An 18646-nucleotide genomic window follows, 5' to 3' on the forward strand; every position below is an offset into this window, starting at 1 on the left:
GTGACATTTTGTTTGAGAGATCAGGGACAAATATCCCTAAGGAAAGAAGTAACAAAAGTCAGCATAGACACAAACTGTCAAAATGGGAACATCAAAGCAATATTTCTATTTTATTAGATAGTTAAAACAACTTTAGTTTTAAATTGCAGCCACAGAGATTTCAGCATTTATGTATCAATATTACAATAATCAAAAGGAGAAGCTATGGAAGACAAACATAGAATGAAAAGGTATCATCACCTGGACAGATCATACTGTATGGTCTGCTCTATCCTCAGAAGATGAAAATCCACAGAGGTACAATTAAAAAATGAAGCTAGCAAAAATGAACATTAGCAAATAAACAAGCAATTAAAAAAAAAAATCACTAGGCCTAAATAGTAGAGTTATGCCAGGTGTTTCAATGCTGCTTTTTATTTCTGAAAAAGTTATCAATACTAGCTGGCTAATCCTGTCAGTCCCAAAAGGGAAGTCAAGCATTCTCTTAGTTTTACGGCAGGGCATCATGAAAAAAAAAAAATAAAATAAAATTTAACTTGCCAAAGGCTCCACCCCAAGTCAATGGCTGAGCCTGTTAGGGCCAGTGAAGACTACATAATGTTTGTTTCTGAATAATCTGCCTTATAACTGCCCAATGACATGAACAGAGTCTGTTTTGTACAAGCCTCTACTACACTTCCCCCAAGAAATGACCCAGCTAGGGCTCTGTAGCATTTTAGAGAGCATAAGAGTACAAACAGGGACCCAAACCTTTGAGAAGTTGAGTACTTTTAATCCAACGGGCCTTGAGAGTAAGGAATACCAGGATTAGAACTCTACAAGATCAAGAATAAGGTTGGTATTTTGCATACACAAAAAAACCCAACAGTGAAATACATACATAGTCATACATACACAAAGTGTACAGTGCATTACGTATATAACTACTCAGCTTACCCCCATCTGACATACCGTATTGATTTGATGCAGGGTTTATCAAGAGAGCAAGAAAAAGGCACAACTGGTACAAGTAAATCATCAGGTAAAGATGGGGAAGACTGGACTTTTACACAGGGCAAGGTTCTTACGTGCTCTGGTACACTTCTGCAACCCTCACACAGCCTGCACTGCCGTATTTTCACTGCTCCTTGTGCCAGGATATAATACTGTTACCCACCAGCGCTACAGTTGCGCCTCTGATGGCAAGGTAGATATACCCTTTGATTAAAATCCTTTGCCTTGCCACGTTTTCACTTCCCACTGTTTCAGTGAGGAGAAAAAGGTCTACCACACACGGGTTTCTCGCCTCTGGTGGACTTTTCAGAAATCTACAGTAGAGAAGCAGACACCTAAACAGTAAATATGATACATTTGCTATTCTAATCAATCTTTTTATGAATTCTTGAGAAGCAGTCCACAGACCACCTGGTTCCGCAGAGCCATAGGCACTGAAACACTTAGCACTGGCGGAGCTAAAGAGGCTCTCAGCTGTAACTCATCTGATGCAATGGTGGTAAGAGTAATGGTGACGACAGCATTACGACACAGATCCAGAAACCATGCCTATTTTTACAGCATTTCCTCTGAGCAAGAAGAGCCACCTGCTAACACGATGGCAACTGTCCCAACCATACTAGTGGCCTGGCTGTCATCTTCCCTAGCAAAGATGCAGTTATGATAAAGGTAAGGACGTTTTCTACATCCTGAAGCTTAATGCAAACTGGTCAGGTGATTTCAGCATACATACGTGCGGAATACTACAGAAAAGTTACTGCTAAAGTATTAAAATGTTTGTTTGCTTTAATTTGTCTGTTAGCTGAGCAGACAGACTTCTGCTTTAAGGATGAAAGCTAGTAATTTGAAAAATGCTGGGCCTGTATTTCCAGTTTGAATTGAATTCACTTACAGTATCATTCCACTTTGTGCTCTCATTTGCTTGAATATTCACTGCAGACAAGATGTATTCCTAGGCTGCTCTTAACTAGAACACTGCCAGAGGTCTGCCTCTGCTGCCATCAACGAGAAGCTTGCTCATGGGTCAAACTCCCCTCTCAGATAAACTTGAGCAAGGCACTGAAGTCACTGGGGCTGCACAGTTGTAACTGAGCCGTGAATTTGACTGAGTAATGTCTTCAGCACAATCAGGAAACAACCAGAAGCAAGAGAGATGTGATTTCACAAGTATGAGCAATGAAATAAACCACAGATCCAGAAGAAAAGCAGCACGGGACAAAACGCAGAAACACTAGGACAGATCTTTCTTTGTTGTCAATGATTACTGACTTTAATCAAGGTTTACTGATTTATAGGATTGGGAAGTTTGGAAAAAAAGCATAGATTTAACTAGTTTCAAAAGCTAACGAAAAACTATTTAAAGCTGGTGCTCACAAAGTATAAAGAATCTTAAAAGCTGTGCCACTCATAGCCATGTCTTTTCAACAAAACAAGTGCCTGTGTTTAATAGGGCTATAGCAGTTGTGTCATTGCCAAGTTCTAATATAATACTTGGCTTTGTCTTTGGTGACGATTTTTGTAGAGACAGGCATTGCAAACACACAAACAGCTCTCAGTCTTCCTCTCAGCTTTCTGCAGGAAAGGACTACTTCAAATACTGCCACTGCACCAAAATGGATACATGGAGGAAATACAGAGAGGGCTCCCTTCTTCCCACACTCCCAGTCACTAAGCTCAGCTTGCAAACAGAGAGAGCCAAGTTCTAGCCTCCATCCTCCCTGCTTTGCACTGCTCCAGCAGGAGAAAGTAGGTAAGAACCCAAGAATCCAGCCTATCAAGCCGGCTGGGGATCCCCCCAGCATTAGGAAATCACAATGTGGTTTAGCATCACTTTTTCCTCATAAATTTGGTGTAAGAGTCTTAACCAAGGCGAGGGCAATCAATATCTGAAGAGTAGCTGTATTCCAGTAATCTGAATCTGCCATAGAAGCATCTCATGGCCTTCCAAACCAAATGCAGATTAGAGAAGCTGCATGGTTTAGGACAGCTTTGCTTTAACCTGATTTCTTAAGGAAATAAAATTCAAATGTTCAGGCTGTCTGTCTGTAAATTCCCCCATAACACCAGAATAGATTAGCAAGTTTCAACTAAGTCTAAAAGAGCAAGGGAAGTCTCTAAGATTCTACAAATTTAATGGAAAGTGCTGAATGTCTGTGGAAAAAAGAAATTCAAACTATTGCTCCCACAATGGAAACAGTAATTGTGATTTAATCCTTAATGTATTCCAAGAGAAAGAAAAAAGATGGACAGGCAACAGAGATGGCTCCAAATGAGCCACAAATACTGTCTTCACCTAGCCCAAGAGACAAGGGACATATAGAGAGACCAGGAGGAAGAGGGGAATATAGGGTACAAAACTGGAAGAAACAGTTCCTTAATTTCACAGTTCACTGAACAAGTTATGGTTCAGTTGCACAGGATAACACAATAGCAGAGGGTGGAAGTGATCTCTGGAGATCATCTAGTTCAACGCCCTTGGTCAAAGCAGAGTCAACTAGAGCAGGATGTTCAAGGTTGTGTCTAGTCTGTTTTTTAATATATGCAAGGATGGAGACTTCCCAACATCTCTAGGGAACCTGTGCCAGGTTCAACTCACCCTCACAGTGTAGAAGCTTCTATACACACACAAAGGCCCAGTGAAGATCAGGGTCTTAGCATGAGAGGGATTATATGCAGATAACATAACACAAATCATCTTTTCTTTCAGTTCACAACCTAGGCAAGACACATGAAGTGTGAAAGACAAAACATACGTAAGAGAAAATAATTCTCCAAGGATACACAGCATATCAGTGTTAAGTTCCCAAAGCAAATGCCTCTGTGTAAGTGGGAGAAAACCCTACAAGTGCCTTATTTTTCAGTCCACCATGACCATACAGTTTGAAAAAAAAGTGTGTATATATATATATATCTCTAACAATAATATATGCTTCTTTAGAGATAGGCTATTCTCTTGCTTAGAGTATTTCTACCAGCAGTAACCATCAGTCTACTTAAATTGGGATAAAATGATTAAGGTGCTCAGTCTTGGAACTGTAACATCCCCAGAAGTTTTCTGAGAATAGCCTCCTAAAGTCTTCATTGAATTGCTGTAGGAGATTGCAGCTGTAGAAAAAACCAAATACCTGTCTAGCACCCTCTAGATTAGGATGCCAATTCTTGAACCAGATTCCAGTCTGAAGAGGCAAGGCAACTTCAAAGTTTAAAAACAAAACAAAAACCAAAAAAAACCCCAAAACAAAAACCAAAACAAACGACCAAACCAAAAACACAGATGACCAGAACTTCACAAGGAAAACTGTAGATCAACCCTGTACCTGCTGACAGCAGGTCATCTCAACGTGACAGTCAAGCTACCCATCGTTTACAATCTGAAAATAAAATGAGAATTTAGGAATAGAATACCAGGAGAGATTAAGAGATTCGAGTAAGTTAAAAATCTAAGAGTCAAATCTCTTCCTTAATCTTAGGGACAGGTCACAGTTATTAAAAGGAATTCACAGAGTCACTGAATGAAACTTACCCAGGGCAAATGGCTGGCATGAGTAACCCAACCCTCAGCTGGCAAACAGTCAGCAAAAGACATGAGAAATTTTTAAACATATCACACAGTACATTTCATACCACAAGGATTTGGAATGCGAAGTCTTCTTTTCCTACTTAAATTTGTGGTTTAATTCAAATGCAATAACACAGTAATCTTAGCAAAGTTTTGTGCTAGCTTAGCTCAAAAGTTATCAGAGCAGGATATTGTTTATCTTAAAAATAAGATTTTAAAAAAAGGAAATGATACATCTCCATCTCATGTTTAGCTGCAAATACATTATTGCTGGTCCCTCTTCTGCATAAATTATATTACCATAGGGCAGATGAGCCAACATTATGGACCCCTGCTACTATGTACCATATCCTGGACCAAAGCAACAAAACGATCATTGTTCCAAGAAGTGCATATGTGTAGAAATCTACTCTCTACATTGCTAGCCACATATAAAATAATTAAGAAAAAGAGCAAAAAAAGATAGAGCGCCAAGCAATTCCATCAGCATTCCCTGCTGGGTCAGCATGAAGACCTGGTACATTCTCATCTGCAGCTGAAGGACTGCTGTTCAACCTTTGACAGATTGAAACTTACAGTTCTAAGAGTAGGCTTTAGACAAACAGTAGAAAATTAACATATTTTTGGTACAGACCAGTTTGTTTCTTACAGAAACCAGCTCCTCCATTACTTTTGTTCCAGTCAATAGTGCTTTTAATAAGTAAATAACAAGAGCAGTCAGCTTATGGCATGTAAGGCTGAACACAGAGGAATGACACTGCAAAAGCAGAGCTTGTTAATACGTATGTAATATAGACATTAATAAAAAAAATATACATTATCACTCTGTTTTTTTTTCTCCTACAATAAGCAAATATTGCAAAAGATAGCAAATCAAAACTGCAAGAGCCTCAGGATATAAAGAGAATACGTTGTTTTGTAAGTAGAAGCAGGCAGCCAGAAAAGCACTTACTAAATGGATGCCTGAAAACAGTTTTCCTTTATTTTTTTATTTAAAGTTAAGCATTTCACTGGAAATATTATCAAACCTATAATTCCCACATAGTGGTGAAACACTAAAACAAACAAAAAAAAAAACCACAAAAAAAGAGAGTACTTGCACACCCTAAGACACTTGATGCTGGTTTCTCTCCTCAATTCCCCCCCTGCACCTAGCATTAACCCATTGACTATCAGTTGATGTTGCAAATCATGGTGTAAAGCTTTTACCAGCAATAATCTCCTTTTGTCAGTAACTGGCAAGTTATCTACTTTCTTCCAAACTCCTTAATTATCAAAACACTGATTATCAATGGGTGGATGTTAGATAAGAAACTGAAGAGCCGACTGTTATCAGTGGTAAGCTACACAAGGAATGGTCCCTTCCAGTCTAACCTTACCCCTTCCACCACCCCAAATTAAAAATGTTTATTTGAACAATAAATTTTTAAAAAAATTTCCTCTGAAATATGCAATAATCTTTATACAAGGAAGCCACAGCTGGAACAGCAGAAGTCTAAAAGGCAGAAACTGCCTGGCACAGCCATGGGGTGCAAAACAGTAAGCTCAGCATTAGAACTTCATGAGTTATTCAGGGCAGCTTTAGGGCTACTTTAATTTATGTCAGTTGACAGTGATCTCTGCAGCCTTCAGAGGAAATAATAAAATAATTTTCTCAAAATCAAACTGAGAGGGCTGCCAACTCAAGATAAGTATTCTATTCTACCCACTCCAGCATTGAGTAACTATCCATCACCACCTGCACCAGCAGTAAGGTTATTCTGCACGACTATGAAGGCAACAGTACCATTTGCAAGAGAACATACCTGGATTTGTTTAAATATAAACACCACCCTTTACCTCCTTTGTCCATATTGCTCTTTATCCTCAGTCTCACCACACACTTCCACTTATTATCCTTTAAAACCTGTATCCCAAGGTCATTGCAAAAGAAATAATATAGTCCTGTTTATACAGCCCAAAGGACAACAGCGATCTCATAGGCATCTCTGCCACAAATGATGCATTCAAGAAAAAAATGCTTGCAGCTACATCAATAACGAGTAACACACTTTTATGAAAGGAACCAACACAATTTCCTCTGCTCCACCTAAATGCCATTTAAACCAAATCTTCCAAAGCTACCAAGCAATGAAGAAAAATCATCTGGGTGGAATTTTTGTGTAGTTTTACCAGAATTTTATCCATAATGTTTCTAGTCTGTAAACAGAATTAAAGAAATTAATAAAAACGCTCTATCCCTACTCATAATTAGATGTAGAATAAGTCAAATGGAAGTGGATAAACACTACTAATATGCTCTAAAAGTAGACATTTGAAATTAAGTTTAATTTGGTCACATTTGTGTGCCTCTTAAAAAAACCTTTCTGGAAAACTTCACATCTTTCAGGCACAGGTGCTCATGGGAATCATGTCCAAACTGTCCAGGAAAACTAAATTTTCACTTTGCAGTTGCAAACATTTATGTTGGAAGTACTCACACAACTATCCAAATAGAATGTAATACTCTTACGCAACATATCCAACAGACTACTATTCAAGAGTACAATCCAAATCTTTGAATATTGATTAAGTGCAACCAATTCGTAAGTGAGGTAAAGACAGTTGGGGAAAGCAGATAAAAAGTTGTGTGCCAGAAAATCTGAAACAAAAGAGGACTTAAAGGAAATCACTCTGCACTTACAGACACTGCAGAGGAAGACGGTTCAAGTTCATCAAGAACACCATTTACAACAAATTATTCATGTTACTCTACAGATCAGCATGGATGTTTTGTAGGAAAACAGTAGTTTATGCATGAACTGAAAATGGAACAATCTTCTTATATTCCATAAGCAGAAAGAACACCATTATTAACTAGGATTGCTAAAAGTCTTGGGTGTGTTTAAAACAAAACCAGAAAATTTCTTTGGGACATTTCTTAATACAACAATCCACAACAACAAAAAAAAAAATCTACCCTTAGCTATTTATCGTGGTCTTGATGATCATCCTACTGAAGTCAGCAGTTAAAACACTGACTGACTTCACAAGGGCAACTTACAGTATCTCAGCATTTGAAGAGGAGCACACCTTGAGCATTCATTTTATGTCTCTGCCTTTACCTTCATGGAAATCTATATCCAGGCTTCCACCTCTTCTTATTTTGACTGTTCTCCTATGTGCATAATACATTCTTCATGCATTAGAGGATGCATGAAGAGGGCATTACTTCCAGATTTCTCATTTCCTTTCAAATTTCTTCTGAAAGCTGGAATTCATTTGTTCTGTATTACCTACCTACTAATTTTGAGGCACATATCAACGTTTGTTATCACCGTTGCAATTACTTTTTAACTCTCTAAAGTATACAATATTAAAGACTTCCCAAAATATAATATATGGAGTAAATTTATGATATACTGAAAAATCCTGCAATGTTGGAGAATCCAAATTATATACTGGCTGCTCCACTCAATTTACAAAAGGAATTGTAAGAACCCACTTAAAATGCTACATTTGCTCTTCTCACGGACTCACAGGTTTTCTAGAGATCATAAAGAATTCCTCTCAAGAGGTAAATTCTATTAAGAAGCTTTTCTATTTCTCCAACCTCTCTCATGATTCTAATGCAGTCCTTCCCCCTGTAGTGGCACAAAATGACATTAGAGCAGTGACAGAAAGTATAAAAGTGCTTGAGCAGTGCAAGAACTCTATTTGTGAAATCACTGCTTCCATAGTTCCTGCTGATGTCTGAAATGTAGGTATATAAATAGTAATATAGTCCTACTCATTTGACAGTATCTGAATTTTAACTCTTGGGTGAGAAAGCTTACTGTGCTTTACAAAGAAAAACAACCATTCAGAGCCTGCTCCTGTTTCAACAAGTTCATAATAATTTTGCTATTGATATTGGGGTAAAAGACTAATGGCGTGCCTCAATAAAGTCTGCAGAAGGATGGAAGCTAAAAATCATTTTCACTGTAGACAGCAAACAGGAATTTGCTTTAAAAAGAAAAAAAAAATTAAAAAAAAAAGAGGGAAAGTAGTAAAAGGGATATCTGAACTTTGCCGTTCAGACATGCAACATGGTAATACTAGTTTATTTCAGTCAGTAATGCATGCAAACAGTACTTTGGAACAATCAGATCAAAGGCGCATAAAGTTAAGAAAGATCAAATCATTATTGCAAAATACAGTAAGTCTAAATCACTATGACATAACCTTTCTTGGCAAAATTTCATTCTCAAAATTTCGTTCTTAATACTTCTACTGCCCACAGTATCGTTTCCAGTATTTTATTTCTATGATTACTAATTAACCCTATCATGACAAAGGGTATGGATTCACTTTTTTGAAACAAACTTTTTTAAAGGAAAGTAAAATATACATATGAAAGCATTAATAGAATATATAATGGTTTGTTGGTTGTTTGTTTAAAAAGGCCATGGGGGAACTACAATGATATACACCTCTATAATGTTATATTCATCTAGACAGCTAAAGGGAATAAAGCTGTAGTCTTTAGATTCTCTAGATCCAACAGACTACGTCAGAACAGAAAAATACAGCAGCATCAATGAAAATGATGTACTTTCTTTAGCCTACTTACCTAAGGAAACCAGGCTTCTGAAATCACATTGTCTACCAAACACTCCTCAAATAGATCTGAAGCTTTCAGTTTCAACCAAATTTGACAGAGACAAATAAAAAAATTAACAACTTTCAGTTTCTGCCAGTGTCATGGAAACAGGTGGTTAAGGCTGTAAAGAAGCATCCTGTTTAAGCCTCCACTGAATAAAAGGATACTAATTTTGCTAAGACCCAAATTTACTGATTTCTGTTCTTACATAACTCAATAGCATACTGCTGAATACCTCACTGATGGCTCATATATAATTAAGATATTATACACCAAAATAGCTGTAAGTCATACAGTATACAATGCAGAAAAGGGACCCCCTACACTTCTTGCGAAGGTCCAAGTGCCATGAGTTTCAAGCAGGATTCTTTCTATTGAATATCTGCAGAACTGGGCTTAAAACAGAATAAAGGAACAAGACAAAATGGAGCAGCAACATTAAATTTTTCATCAAGTTTATCTTAAAGTGAATAGGGTAACTCCCACTTAGAGCGAACGTCTTATTGCTTGTAGACAAGGCAGCGTTTTGGAAATTTCAACTGGAATTGAATTGGTGCCACAGCAAACAATGATGCTGAAGCCTATATAGTGACTGCCAAATGAAAACACAAGAAAACCCTCTGAAATGCTGAAGCCCTTCACAAGAAATACTTCAGTTCCTCATCTTTGCAGTCTTTAATAAATATTCACTACAATCAATCTGAATTACTCTTAAGAGTTTCAAGGGTGGAACAGGGGTTAATGAGGCCAAAAGAAACATAGGAACAAAGATATTTGTGGGATTAAAAAAAAAAACAAAAACGCAAGGAATATGCAATAAGCTGATTTCACACAGACAGCCTCTATTTGATCTAAAATTAAAACAGTGCTTCATGATCAGGTATGACTGGGGTTTCTCAAGGCACACCGTTTCCACGTGTCTTATTGTAACATGACACACACCCTTTGCTCATTACTGTTAATTACTATGAAAGCCTCCTATTAAGATGCTGTTTCTTGTATTGTTGCAAAATCATTCAAACAGAATAGCTATTCCTCCAGCTGCAGTAAACAAGAGATGCTCTGAATTCAACCTATTACAAAAGCAAACCATCTTACCACAGTACTTAAATTACGCAATAAATGTGTATGCTATATTATTAAAAATAATTTTCCATAGTTCCTCTATCAGTCCCACTACCAGCAGAGGGCTAAGCACAGACATTTTTCATCACTGCCTCACGTAGCCCTTTTCCAACTTCTCCGACTAAGAGGCCCTAATCCTCTCTTTGTGGCATCAGCAAGCTTGACGCACCAGCACAGAAGGCTGCTCAGGACAAATTTGGCATACCCGATTTTGAATTCTAATCAACACTTTCAACAACGGTTGTTACCCACCAATTTGAACTGAAGGTTTTTCCCTGACAGTTTTGCCTACCCACAGACAGATGTCACCAGGTTCCACTAATGTCACAGATATGGCAACTGGACCTCTGCAGGGATCAGTAGGCTGCTGGTGGTGAACATTTTTTTTCAGCTATTAAGGTGGCAATCAGTGAGAACTTCACAGAGAGAAAGCCGTTGAGAGTTCTACTTACTATTAAGTTCTCCCTCCATGACACCCTGTCTATGTCTGCCCTGAACTATGAGCCCACGCTCCTTCCCAAAACCCCCTTCTTTTGATCTCAGTAAAAGCAGGTAAAAGGAATTAATACATTTGTATAATATTAATGTACCTGGGAGCAAAGCTAGACCTGCCTATCTGAAATAACTTTCTAGTGTAAAAAAAATTTTATTCAAAATAAAAGTGATGGATACGAAAATCGCTGCAAAATGGACAGGACTTTGCAACACAACTTACACTTTTTTTCCATTCATCATTACCTTTTGCAAGATTTTCTCACTCTTTGCTATCCCCTTGGAAAAAAAAAATATTTCAAGCCATTTCCTCGTAATCTTCCATGTTTTAAAGTCAAGCGCTAAAGGAATGATTACAACCACTATTTTCTTCAACCATATGCCACTGCAACCCAAATTTAAAGTTACACACCATGACAACATAGCATGGTGAATCAGGCCCTCATACTGCGCTTGTTGTCCTCTCCCTAAAATGCTGCAGGTTGCCTGCTTACCCTCCAAAACAAGCAGGATGAGGACTAGCTACATACCACACACTGTTCATGGCATTCTGCATGCTCCCAAATGTGATTAGCACAGAAAATGCGAGAAGACCAGAAGGCATCTTTCCATATTTAGCCATGTAGGTTTAATACCGAGTTAGATTTCACCTCAGTGCATTATTCCGTTAATCAAGGGCGGGTATAGCAAGGAAGACATATACTGACATCAGCTACTTTCAAGATTTCTCTTCCTCTTCCCCCCACCTCCGGCTTCTATGACACCATGCATTGTGCATTTTATGTGCATTCATGTGTGCAAACAGCAGAGACTTATCTATAACGATCAGTTATATGGTAGAACTGCTAAAGGAAACTTTCACCCTTGTCCAGCTGGTTGAATAACTGCAGAGGCCAACAGCAGCAAGCCTGTAAATACATCCTCTTCTTCTCCCTCCACCCCCACATCTCTAATCACTTAGGAGGAAGATAGGAAGATTAGCAGACAGGAAAAAAATAACCAAAGCTGCAGATAACCCTTTAGGACCACAACGTCAGGCTATAAGACATGGAGCAAAAGGTTAATGCAGCTGTATTTTCAGGAATCTCAGACACAATTGTATTTAAAAGGGAGGGAGGGGTGCTGAGAAGGTGAGAGAGAAAAAAAAGGAAATGATGATGAAGACAAAAATTAATTTGTCATCTACATCTGGCTCTTTGATCACCTGGAGTATCCAGGAAAGGATTACAAGCAGAAACAAGGCAGTTTTATTACCAATACAATGCAATTTTTTGGTAGAGTATTTTCATTATCATAATCAGAACAGATTTTAGTAAGAATACAGCTGCAGAAGTAAGGGTTTATTGAGCTATGCAAAGAATAAAGGTGGTAACCAAAAGAGTGACAGAGAGCTACCTTTAGCAACTGATAACGCTGAAGGGATTTGGAAAAAATGAAATATAAATAAAAGTCACTTTCACTAGAAGACAATGTCATCTTCATCCATGTCTCTGAACGGTTGCTATGGGGTTGTGAAGAGGAGGGGAAGGATGGGGGGGGTGGGTTATAATCAATCATCTCAGAAGAGCATTGCTTCTTACAGAGAAAGATCTGGATTTTGACTGTGTCCCTAAGAAAATTGCGGACTGCAGAGCTGCTGCCACGCAGGGCAGCGAGGAAGCAGGCAGAGCAGAGGCAGCAGCTGGGGATGGAAACGCCTATTAAATCCTTTAGACAACAGATGGGCAAAGCTCGGCTGGGTTATAAAAAAAAAAAAAAAATTACACCACAATGCATCATGTTTTATTGTCCCACCATAATGAACAACACTTAACATCCACATGCCCAAATAAGCCCCCCTATAGTTGATCTTCCCCTTTCCCTAAATTATAATCTCGAGTTTCAATCCACTTTTGGGGGGCTCCCAACCCAATGAATTTCCCACATCCCATTGCTTATTGCACCTGTTACTAAAAAAAAAAAAAAAAAAATAAGGAAAACATTTGGGCTTCTTTTTCAGGGTTTTTCTTCCAATTAATGCTCCCCTGCCCTTGAAGTGAATGTGCTATCCAAGCAAGCAACAGTAAGTCCAGATCTTGAACACATTTAGGGGATCTAATTATGTCATGTAGGGCAGAAGCACCTGCTCTCTAATTCCCTCCACTCGGTTTCCTCTTTTTAATATTTCTTACCATTGTTCCATTCAGGAAAATCTGCTGGGGGCGAGTTTCATAAACAAGCTTTAAGAAAAATAATTAAATAACATCCCCTCCCCCTCCCAATCCCTCCTACAAAAACATAGCATAACCAGAATGAATTCTGCTACCGATCCCCTATTTTTCTTTTATTTCAAAGCCTACCCACAAAAACCACCAGCCCAGCCATCCATATTTGCTAAATACCCACAGCAGTCAGTGCCACAGACATACTGTACATATTTCTACCCCCCCAACTGCACCTTAAGGACTACACCCTTTTCAATCATGATGTCATGAAATACTGCTGGTGACTCCCCCACTACCACCACCACCTCCTCGGTACTACAGGCTGTGAACCTTTCATTTCAATATAATTTGATTAAAAAAAAAATGCTCCTAAGTAGGGCACTGAAGAAATTGATGTGAAAATTCACCACCAGCACATCATCTATTTTTCCCTCTGCATGCACTCCGGCTGTCATCAGAACAACACCCATTAGCAGGAGTAATGAACATAAAGCATCCTGGGGTTTTGGTGTGGTTTTTTTTTTTAAGAAAAAGGAAGAAAAGAAAGAATTAAAATGAAAACTAAAAATAAATAAAGGCAAAAATTCCCTAGGAATATTATCTCCACTAAAACAGCAAATAGGAAAACCTGAACCCTCAAATATCCCATCCCCAACACCTCACTGGCTGCTACAGCACCTTCCCCCTAGCGCCAGTGCTGCTGCAAAAAAACCAACCTGTCTGTCCTTTTCCTAGGGTTTTCTCCAAACGATAGGGTCCAACATATTGTGCATGTTGAGCTCCGCTGCCTTCTTTCCCTGTTGATGTCATTTCTACCTGGATCTGTAATTCTGCAATGTGTATGTGCTGATCAGCTGGAATTTCTCTCTGCAGGTTCTTTAAATTCCCACTTTGCAGCTGTGCAAGCAAAGCACTCTTTCTCTTTGCTTTAGTCCACTTGGTTGCAGATTTTTCTCTTCCTCCTCTTTCTTTCCTCTCTCTCTCTCACGTGCGTGTTTTCTCGCTGGGTCTGCCTGGGACGCTGACGGACGAAGGAGTTATTTTAGTGTTCAAAGAGGGGGATCTACGATCCAAGCCCAAGGAGCATGATGCTGGTGATCTGAGCTCCGCACGCCTTGTTCTCTCTAGGAGCTGTTCAAGGGAGAGCCAGAGCCAGAGCAGCGGAAGAGCTGGCGGCCGCAGCTGTGATTGACATTAAAAGCAGCCAATCCCCTCGTCTCCCACCTCCTTCTCCCCTCCTCCTTCCACTACCTTTTCTTTTCCATCAGCAGCAGTTACTGCCTCAGCCTGCTACAGAGCATCATGAGCAATAGCAAACACGTAAGTTTATCAGTCTATTGATAAAGCACGATTAAATATAGTTTAATGTGTATATTATTTTAAGACCCAAGCATACACTTATTTTTTTCTCCCTCTGAATCATACTCCACTGTGCAGCTCTACTTCCAGAGTATTAAAGAAAGGCTGATATTGTGTCAGGAAATAGGAAAGGGAAAAAAAAAAAAAAAAACTATTTCTGAAAATGAGCTTGAGAAATTCATTGATTCTGTTTGACTCTAGAGGATCTACATCTTCTGTGGGCTTTACCCTTTAAAGACAGCCTTGGGGGATTTGGCGGTGAAGAGAAAAAAGATAGGAAAAAAACAACAGGGCAAATCCTACAACCACTGAACTCAGTGACAGACCTGCTTTGGAGTTTGATGGGAGCAAACAGACTTCAGGTCGTTAGATGACCAGATCAAAAATGGCATGACCACTATCTTAGTTAGAAATACAGCAGAAAATCCAGGAATTAGGTGGCAATAGGAACTGATTCCCAGATTCACAGGCCCCATACTAGCAGCATAAGAAAACTTTCACTGCTTTTGTCTAAGTACTTATGTCTGTGTTTAACCTTCAGAGCTTACGGAGTTGGATGAAATAAAAGATTCTGCAGATATCCTTCAAGTTAGGCACAAGCCTGTGTATTTTCTGGATTCAGGACCATGCAACAGTTTCAGCCAGACTCCAAGGCTATCAAGCTGAAACCATTACCACACACAAGTTCAATTTTTACCTTGTTCTCTGCTCCACTCCAGACAGAAAACTGGTCAAGATATTCTGAACAAATTGCAACTGAGACACAACACACAGCAATGATTCTTCAGTCAGAGAGGGAAGCCTTGACAAGCCTGTAAAAGAAAGAGGCAGAGAGGGCAAAATTTGAACAAGCCTTATCATTATCTGTTGTTCATTGAGAAAAAAAGACTATTTCAGGTTTCTTTGGGTTTGGGATTTTTTTTTAAGAGGGAAATTTACCTTTTTTAAATACCTGTATTTACAGACAGCAGCTGCTGACATGAATTGGAATAAAACTAGAAATTGGCTCTTTACCTGTATCACAGACAACACAACTCTACCCAACAGGTTGCAGAGGAGTAACATGATGAGAAGGTGGGAGGAAACCAAGGCAGCGGACTGAAACCTTAAACCAATTTGAAGGTATCCTCCTGTCTCCTCAGGAAACAAAACCCCAACGCTTGCTTTGACTTTCCCCTGCTTTGCTCTTAATGGTTCATCTTTACTCATTTCCAAAGTGTGCTGCTGCAGCAACCTGCCAGCAAACTCCAAAACACCCCAAACCGTCCCCGTTCTTCTGCATCCCCCTCCAGCCCTCACCGTGTGTTGCCACCCACTACAACTCCTTTGCTGACAGGATTGCCTCGACCTTTTGCCAACGGCCACCTCTGCCCCCTCCAGCCCCCACAGGTGTTTACCGTCCTCCCCTACTAACTCAACTCTAAACTGCCACTTCTCGAAGCTCCCTCCCCCAAAGGTTTCATTAAGCATTTTCCTTCCCCCACCTTACCACAAGCCCAACAGCTGCTCCTCTTTAATCCTTGCTCCCCCTTAGCCTCCCACCCCTCTCCCCTCAGAGCCGCTGTGCGTTACCTTACGCACCTGAGCCCGCAGACCCTCACCGAGGAAGGAGGAAAGGCAGCTGGGGAAAACGATGCCAACAACCGGGGCGACAATTCCCCACGCCCTGCTCCTCTCCCCTCTGTCCTAGAGCCCCCGGCGGAGCCGCGGGACCGGAGGGGGGAGGAGAGAGGAGGCAGCGGGCCCTGCTGGCAGCCACGGTGACATGGCGGCGCCGCCGCAGCGCTCTTCCCGCCAAAAGCTGGGTGTCTAGGGCTGGGGTGGGGAACACTGCGTGGGTTATGGTGTTAGGGCAGCCTGTGGAGAGGCTGTTAGGAGCGACGGCCAAAGGGGCGGCTGATAGGCCTAGGAGACCTGCCCCAGGGCTGAGGCACAGCCTTCCTGTGGTACGAAGAGAACCTGCCGCAGGTGTGGCACAGGACTCAGGACCTGGCAGCGCTGACAGACCCGAGGGCTCAAAAACCCAACTACAAGGCCCAGAAAAAAAAACAACTCCAAGGCCCAGAAATACGGGGAGGGATTCAAGAGGACAATTTGGTATGTCTTCCAACGCAGATGAAAAAATGCCTCTGAATTTTGAAGCAGAAGGCACCTTCCACACAGACCATCCCTCAGGGATCCACTTTTCCCTATGGCCTACAAGCCAGGATTGGGCTGTTTGAGGTGAGGCACCATGGCGGGAGAAGCATGCTCCTGCATGGGCTCTTGGCTGCGGAAATCAAGTGTTGGGCAATGTAAATGTGTCATGTTTTCAGACCTTTCACTCCCCTTTAAATGTTGAGTCTGTTATCTCCCCTGCCACCCGCACTACTGAAAGGTCCCTCCACAGGCAGTAAGGGGCAGTACTGAATTACAGGAATGGAAAAGGCTGTTTATTTGTCTAAATTAGCAAATTATCCACACCACTGTGTTAGCAATGCAGGGGGTGAATAGCAACATAGATCTTTACACTTAACATCTTTTTTAAATGCCAAGATTTGTATTTTAAGGGGCATTTAATGGAGATTGTGGTGTCTGTATGTAGATAAACCATATCTGGGTCATGATATTAATAGAAAGATAAGCAATCAGACAATACTGTCCATCCAAGACCCAAGTTGTGTATTTTACAGTTTATTTCCATTGGGCATTGGGGAAAATGAGTAAGAGAGCCACAGATGTTACAAATCCCTACCATCCACCAAAACATATGTATCAGTATCACAACTGGAAGAAGATCAAAAACCTTGTTAAAGTTCATATGATCCTGATTGGAAGATCAGCGATTTAAGGAAAACAAACAAACAAACCTCCACAAAATATACACACATATACACACACAAAACCCAACACACCTTTTTGGTCTCATTTAGTTATTTGTTATTTTGATTCCATAGGAATATTCTTCTATATGGCCTATTACAACAATTTTGACCTTTCATCCTAAATTCTTTTTGAAAAAATGTTTGGGCACTTCTTGATTCCTGAATAATCAAATGCTGTTTATTTTATTTGTTCGTATAGAGCAAAATCCCATTTATCTGTACCCCTTTGATCTGAAACTCACTCCTTTGAATCTAGGTTATGTCCCCCTGGTGTGAATTACTTATACAATAACTCCCTCAATTATTTGAAGCCCTGTTTATCCAAATGTTTTGATGTTCCAAGAGTATTTTGAATAAACAGGGCTCTGCTGTCGTTGGATATATCAGATATCTTTGGGGATGCATATAGGATGATTTCCCCGACCTTATTCTGTATCATCTTGTGCTTAAATGAACAGGTAGCGTAAACTTAAGTGTATAGTTAGTGTATTGGCACCATCTTCAGTACTTTTACTTCTTTCCCAATAAATTATTTTTCTTTCATTGTTCTCATTAAAGGACTAAGTCCCAGGAATTTCTCTCAGGGAGGACTCAAAACAGATGCCAGCAAAAGTTTTGCTTGAGTAAGGTGTGAATGAAAGAAAAAGAAGTCATGGTCTAGAATTTGTGTTCAGTTTTTTCATTCTTCTGAAACAGAGCAAAATTATTTGCATTTTTTGGCATTTTTCACCCACTCCCATTGACACTAGCTTGTGTCTAATGAAAGTCCTCATGATCATTTGTTTTCTTAGATGCTTGCCATTGCCTTTCTTATTCCCATGAGAATCTTAAGGGTCAGGATGGATCATGAAATGATGCAAGAAGCTAGAGGAAAAAACAGGCCCATGAGGACATTTTATTCAATCTTGTTCAGTTGAATGTATTTGTGGAGTTAATAATAAAAATAAAAAAAGGAAGTGTCAGGCTTGCAAGAATAACCAATAAACTTGTGCACTTAGCATAGAATGAATCAATAGTCTTCTAAGAATTTCACATAAACTAGGAGTTTGTCTCCAATTAGAATAACCTAATAGCTAATGCCAATGATAAGGACATATTAAAGATAAACAGTGTAAAAATATTCAGCATTTGCAATCTTAGGATCCATTATCACATCCTGAATTACATGTTCCATCTACATACCTATGGACACATGACACCCCTTTGATAAGTGGTATTGGGAATAAAATATTTTGGGAATTAACCTCATTGTATAGATACTCCATAATAAACTGAGCCAGGTATTTGAGGGACATTTGCACATCAATACTGTTGACAAACTGGTAACACCTATATTGAGAATAATTATATTAGTCTGGACCATCTCCAAGAGATGCTAACAGCCTAAAATTGAGAATTTGTCTCTTTTGCATTAGATATCTACCATCTT

At 39.7% G+C, this 18646-nt stretch overlaps 1 protein-coding gene across 7 annotated transcripts in view; it reads right to left on the reverse strand.

Moving 5' to 3' along the window:
• BRSK2 (BR serine/threonine kinase 2) overlaps positions 1 to 14103 on the reverse strand; it is a 324417-nt gene extending 310314 nt beyond the window's left edge. For all 7 annotated transcript variants that reach the window (XM_054200490.1, XM_054200495.1, XM_054200493.1 and 4 more), the window contains exon 1: positions 13711 to 14103. In XM_054200490.1, the coding sequence (XP_054056465.1) occupies positions 13711 to 13804 (94 nt within the window). In that variant the 5' untranslated portion in view covers positions 13805 to 14103. The remainder of the gene's footprint in view (positions 1 to 13710) is intronic.
• Between the last annotated feature and the right edge of the window lie 4543 nt (positions 14104 to 18646).

Source organism: Rissa tridactyla, chromosome 4 (genome assembly GCF_028500815.1).
Source record: "Rissa tridactyla isolate bRisTri1 chromosome 4, bRisTri1.patW.cur.20221130, whole genome shotgun sequence".
Lineage (NCBI taxonomy): Eukaryota > Metazoa > Chordata > Aves > Charadriiformes > Laridae > Rissa > Rissa tridactyla.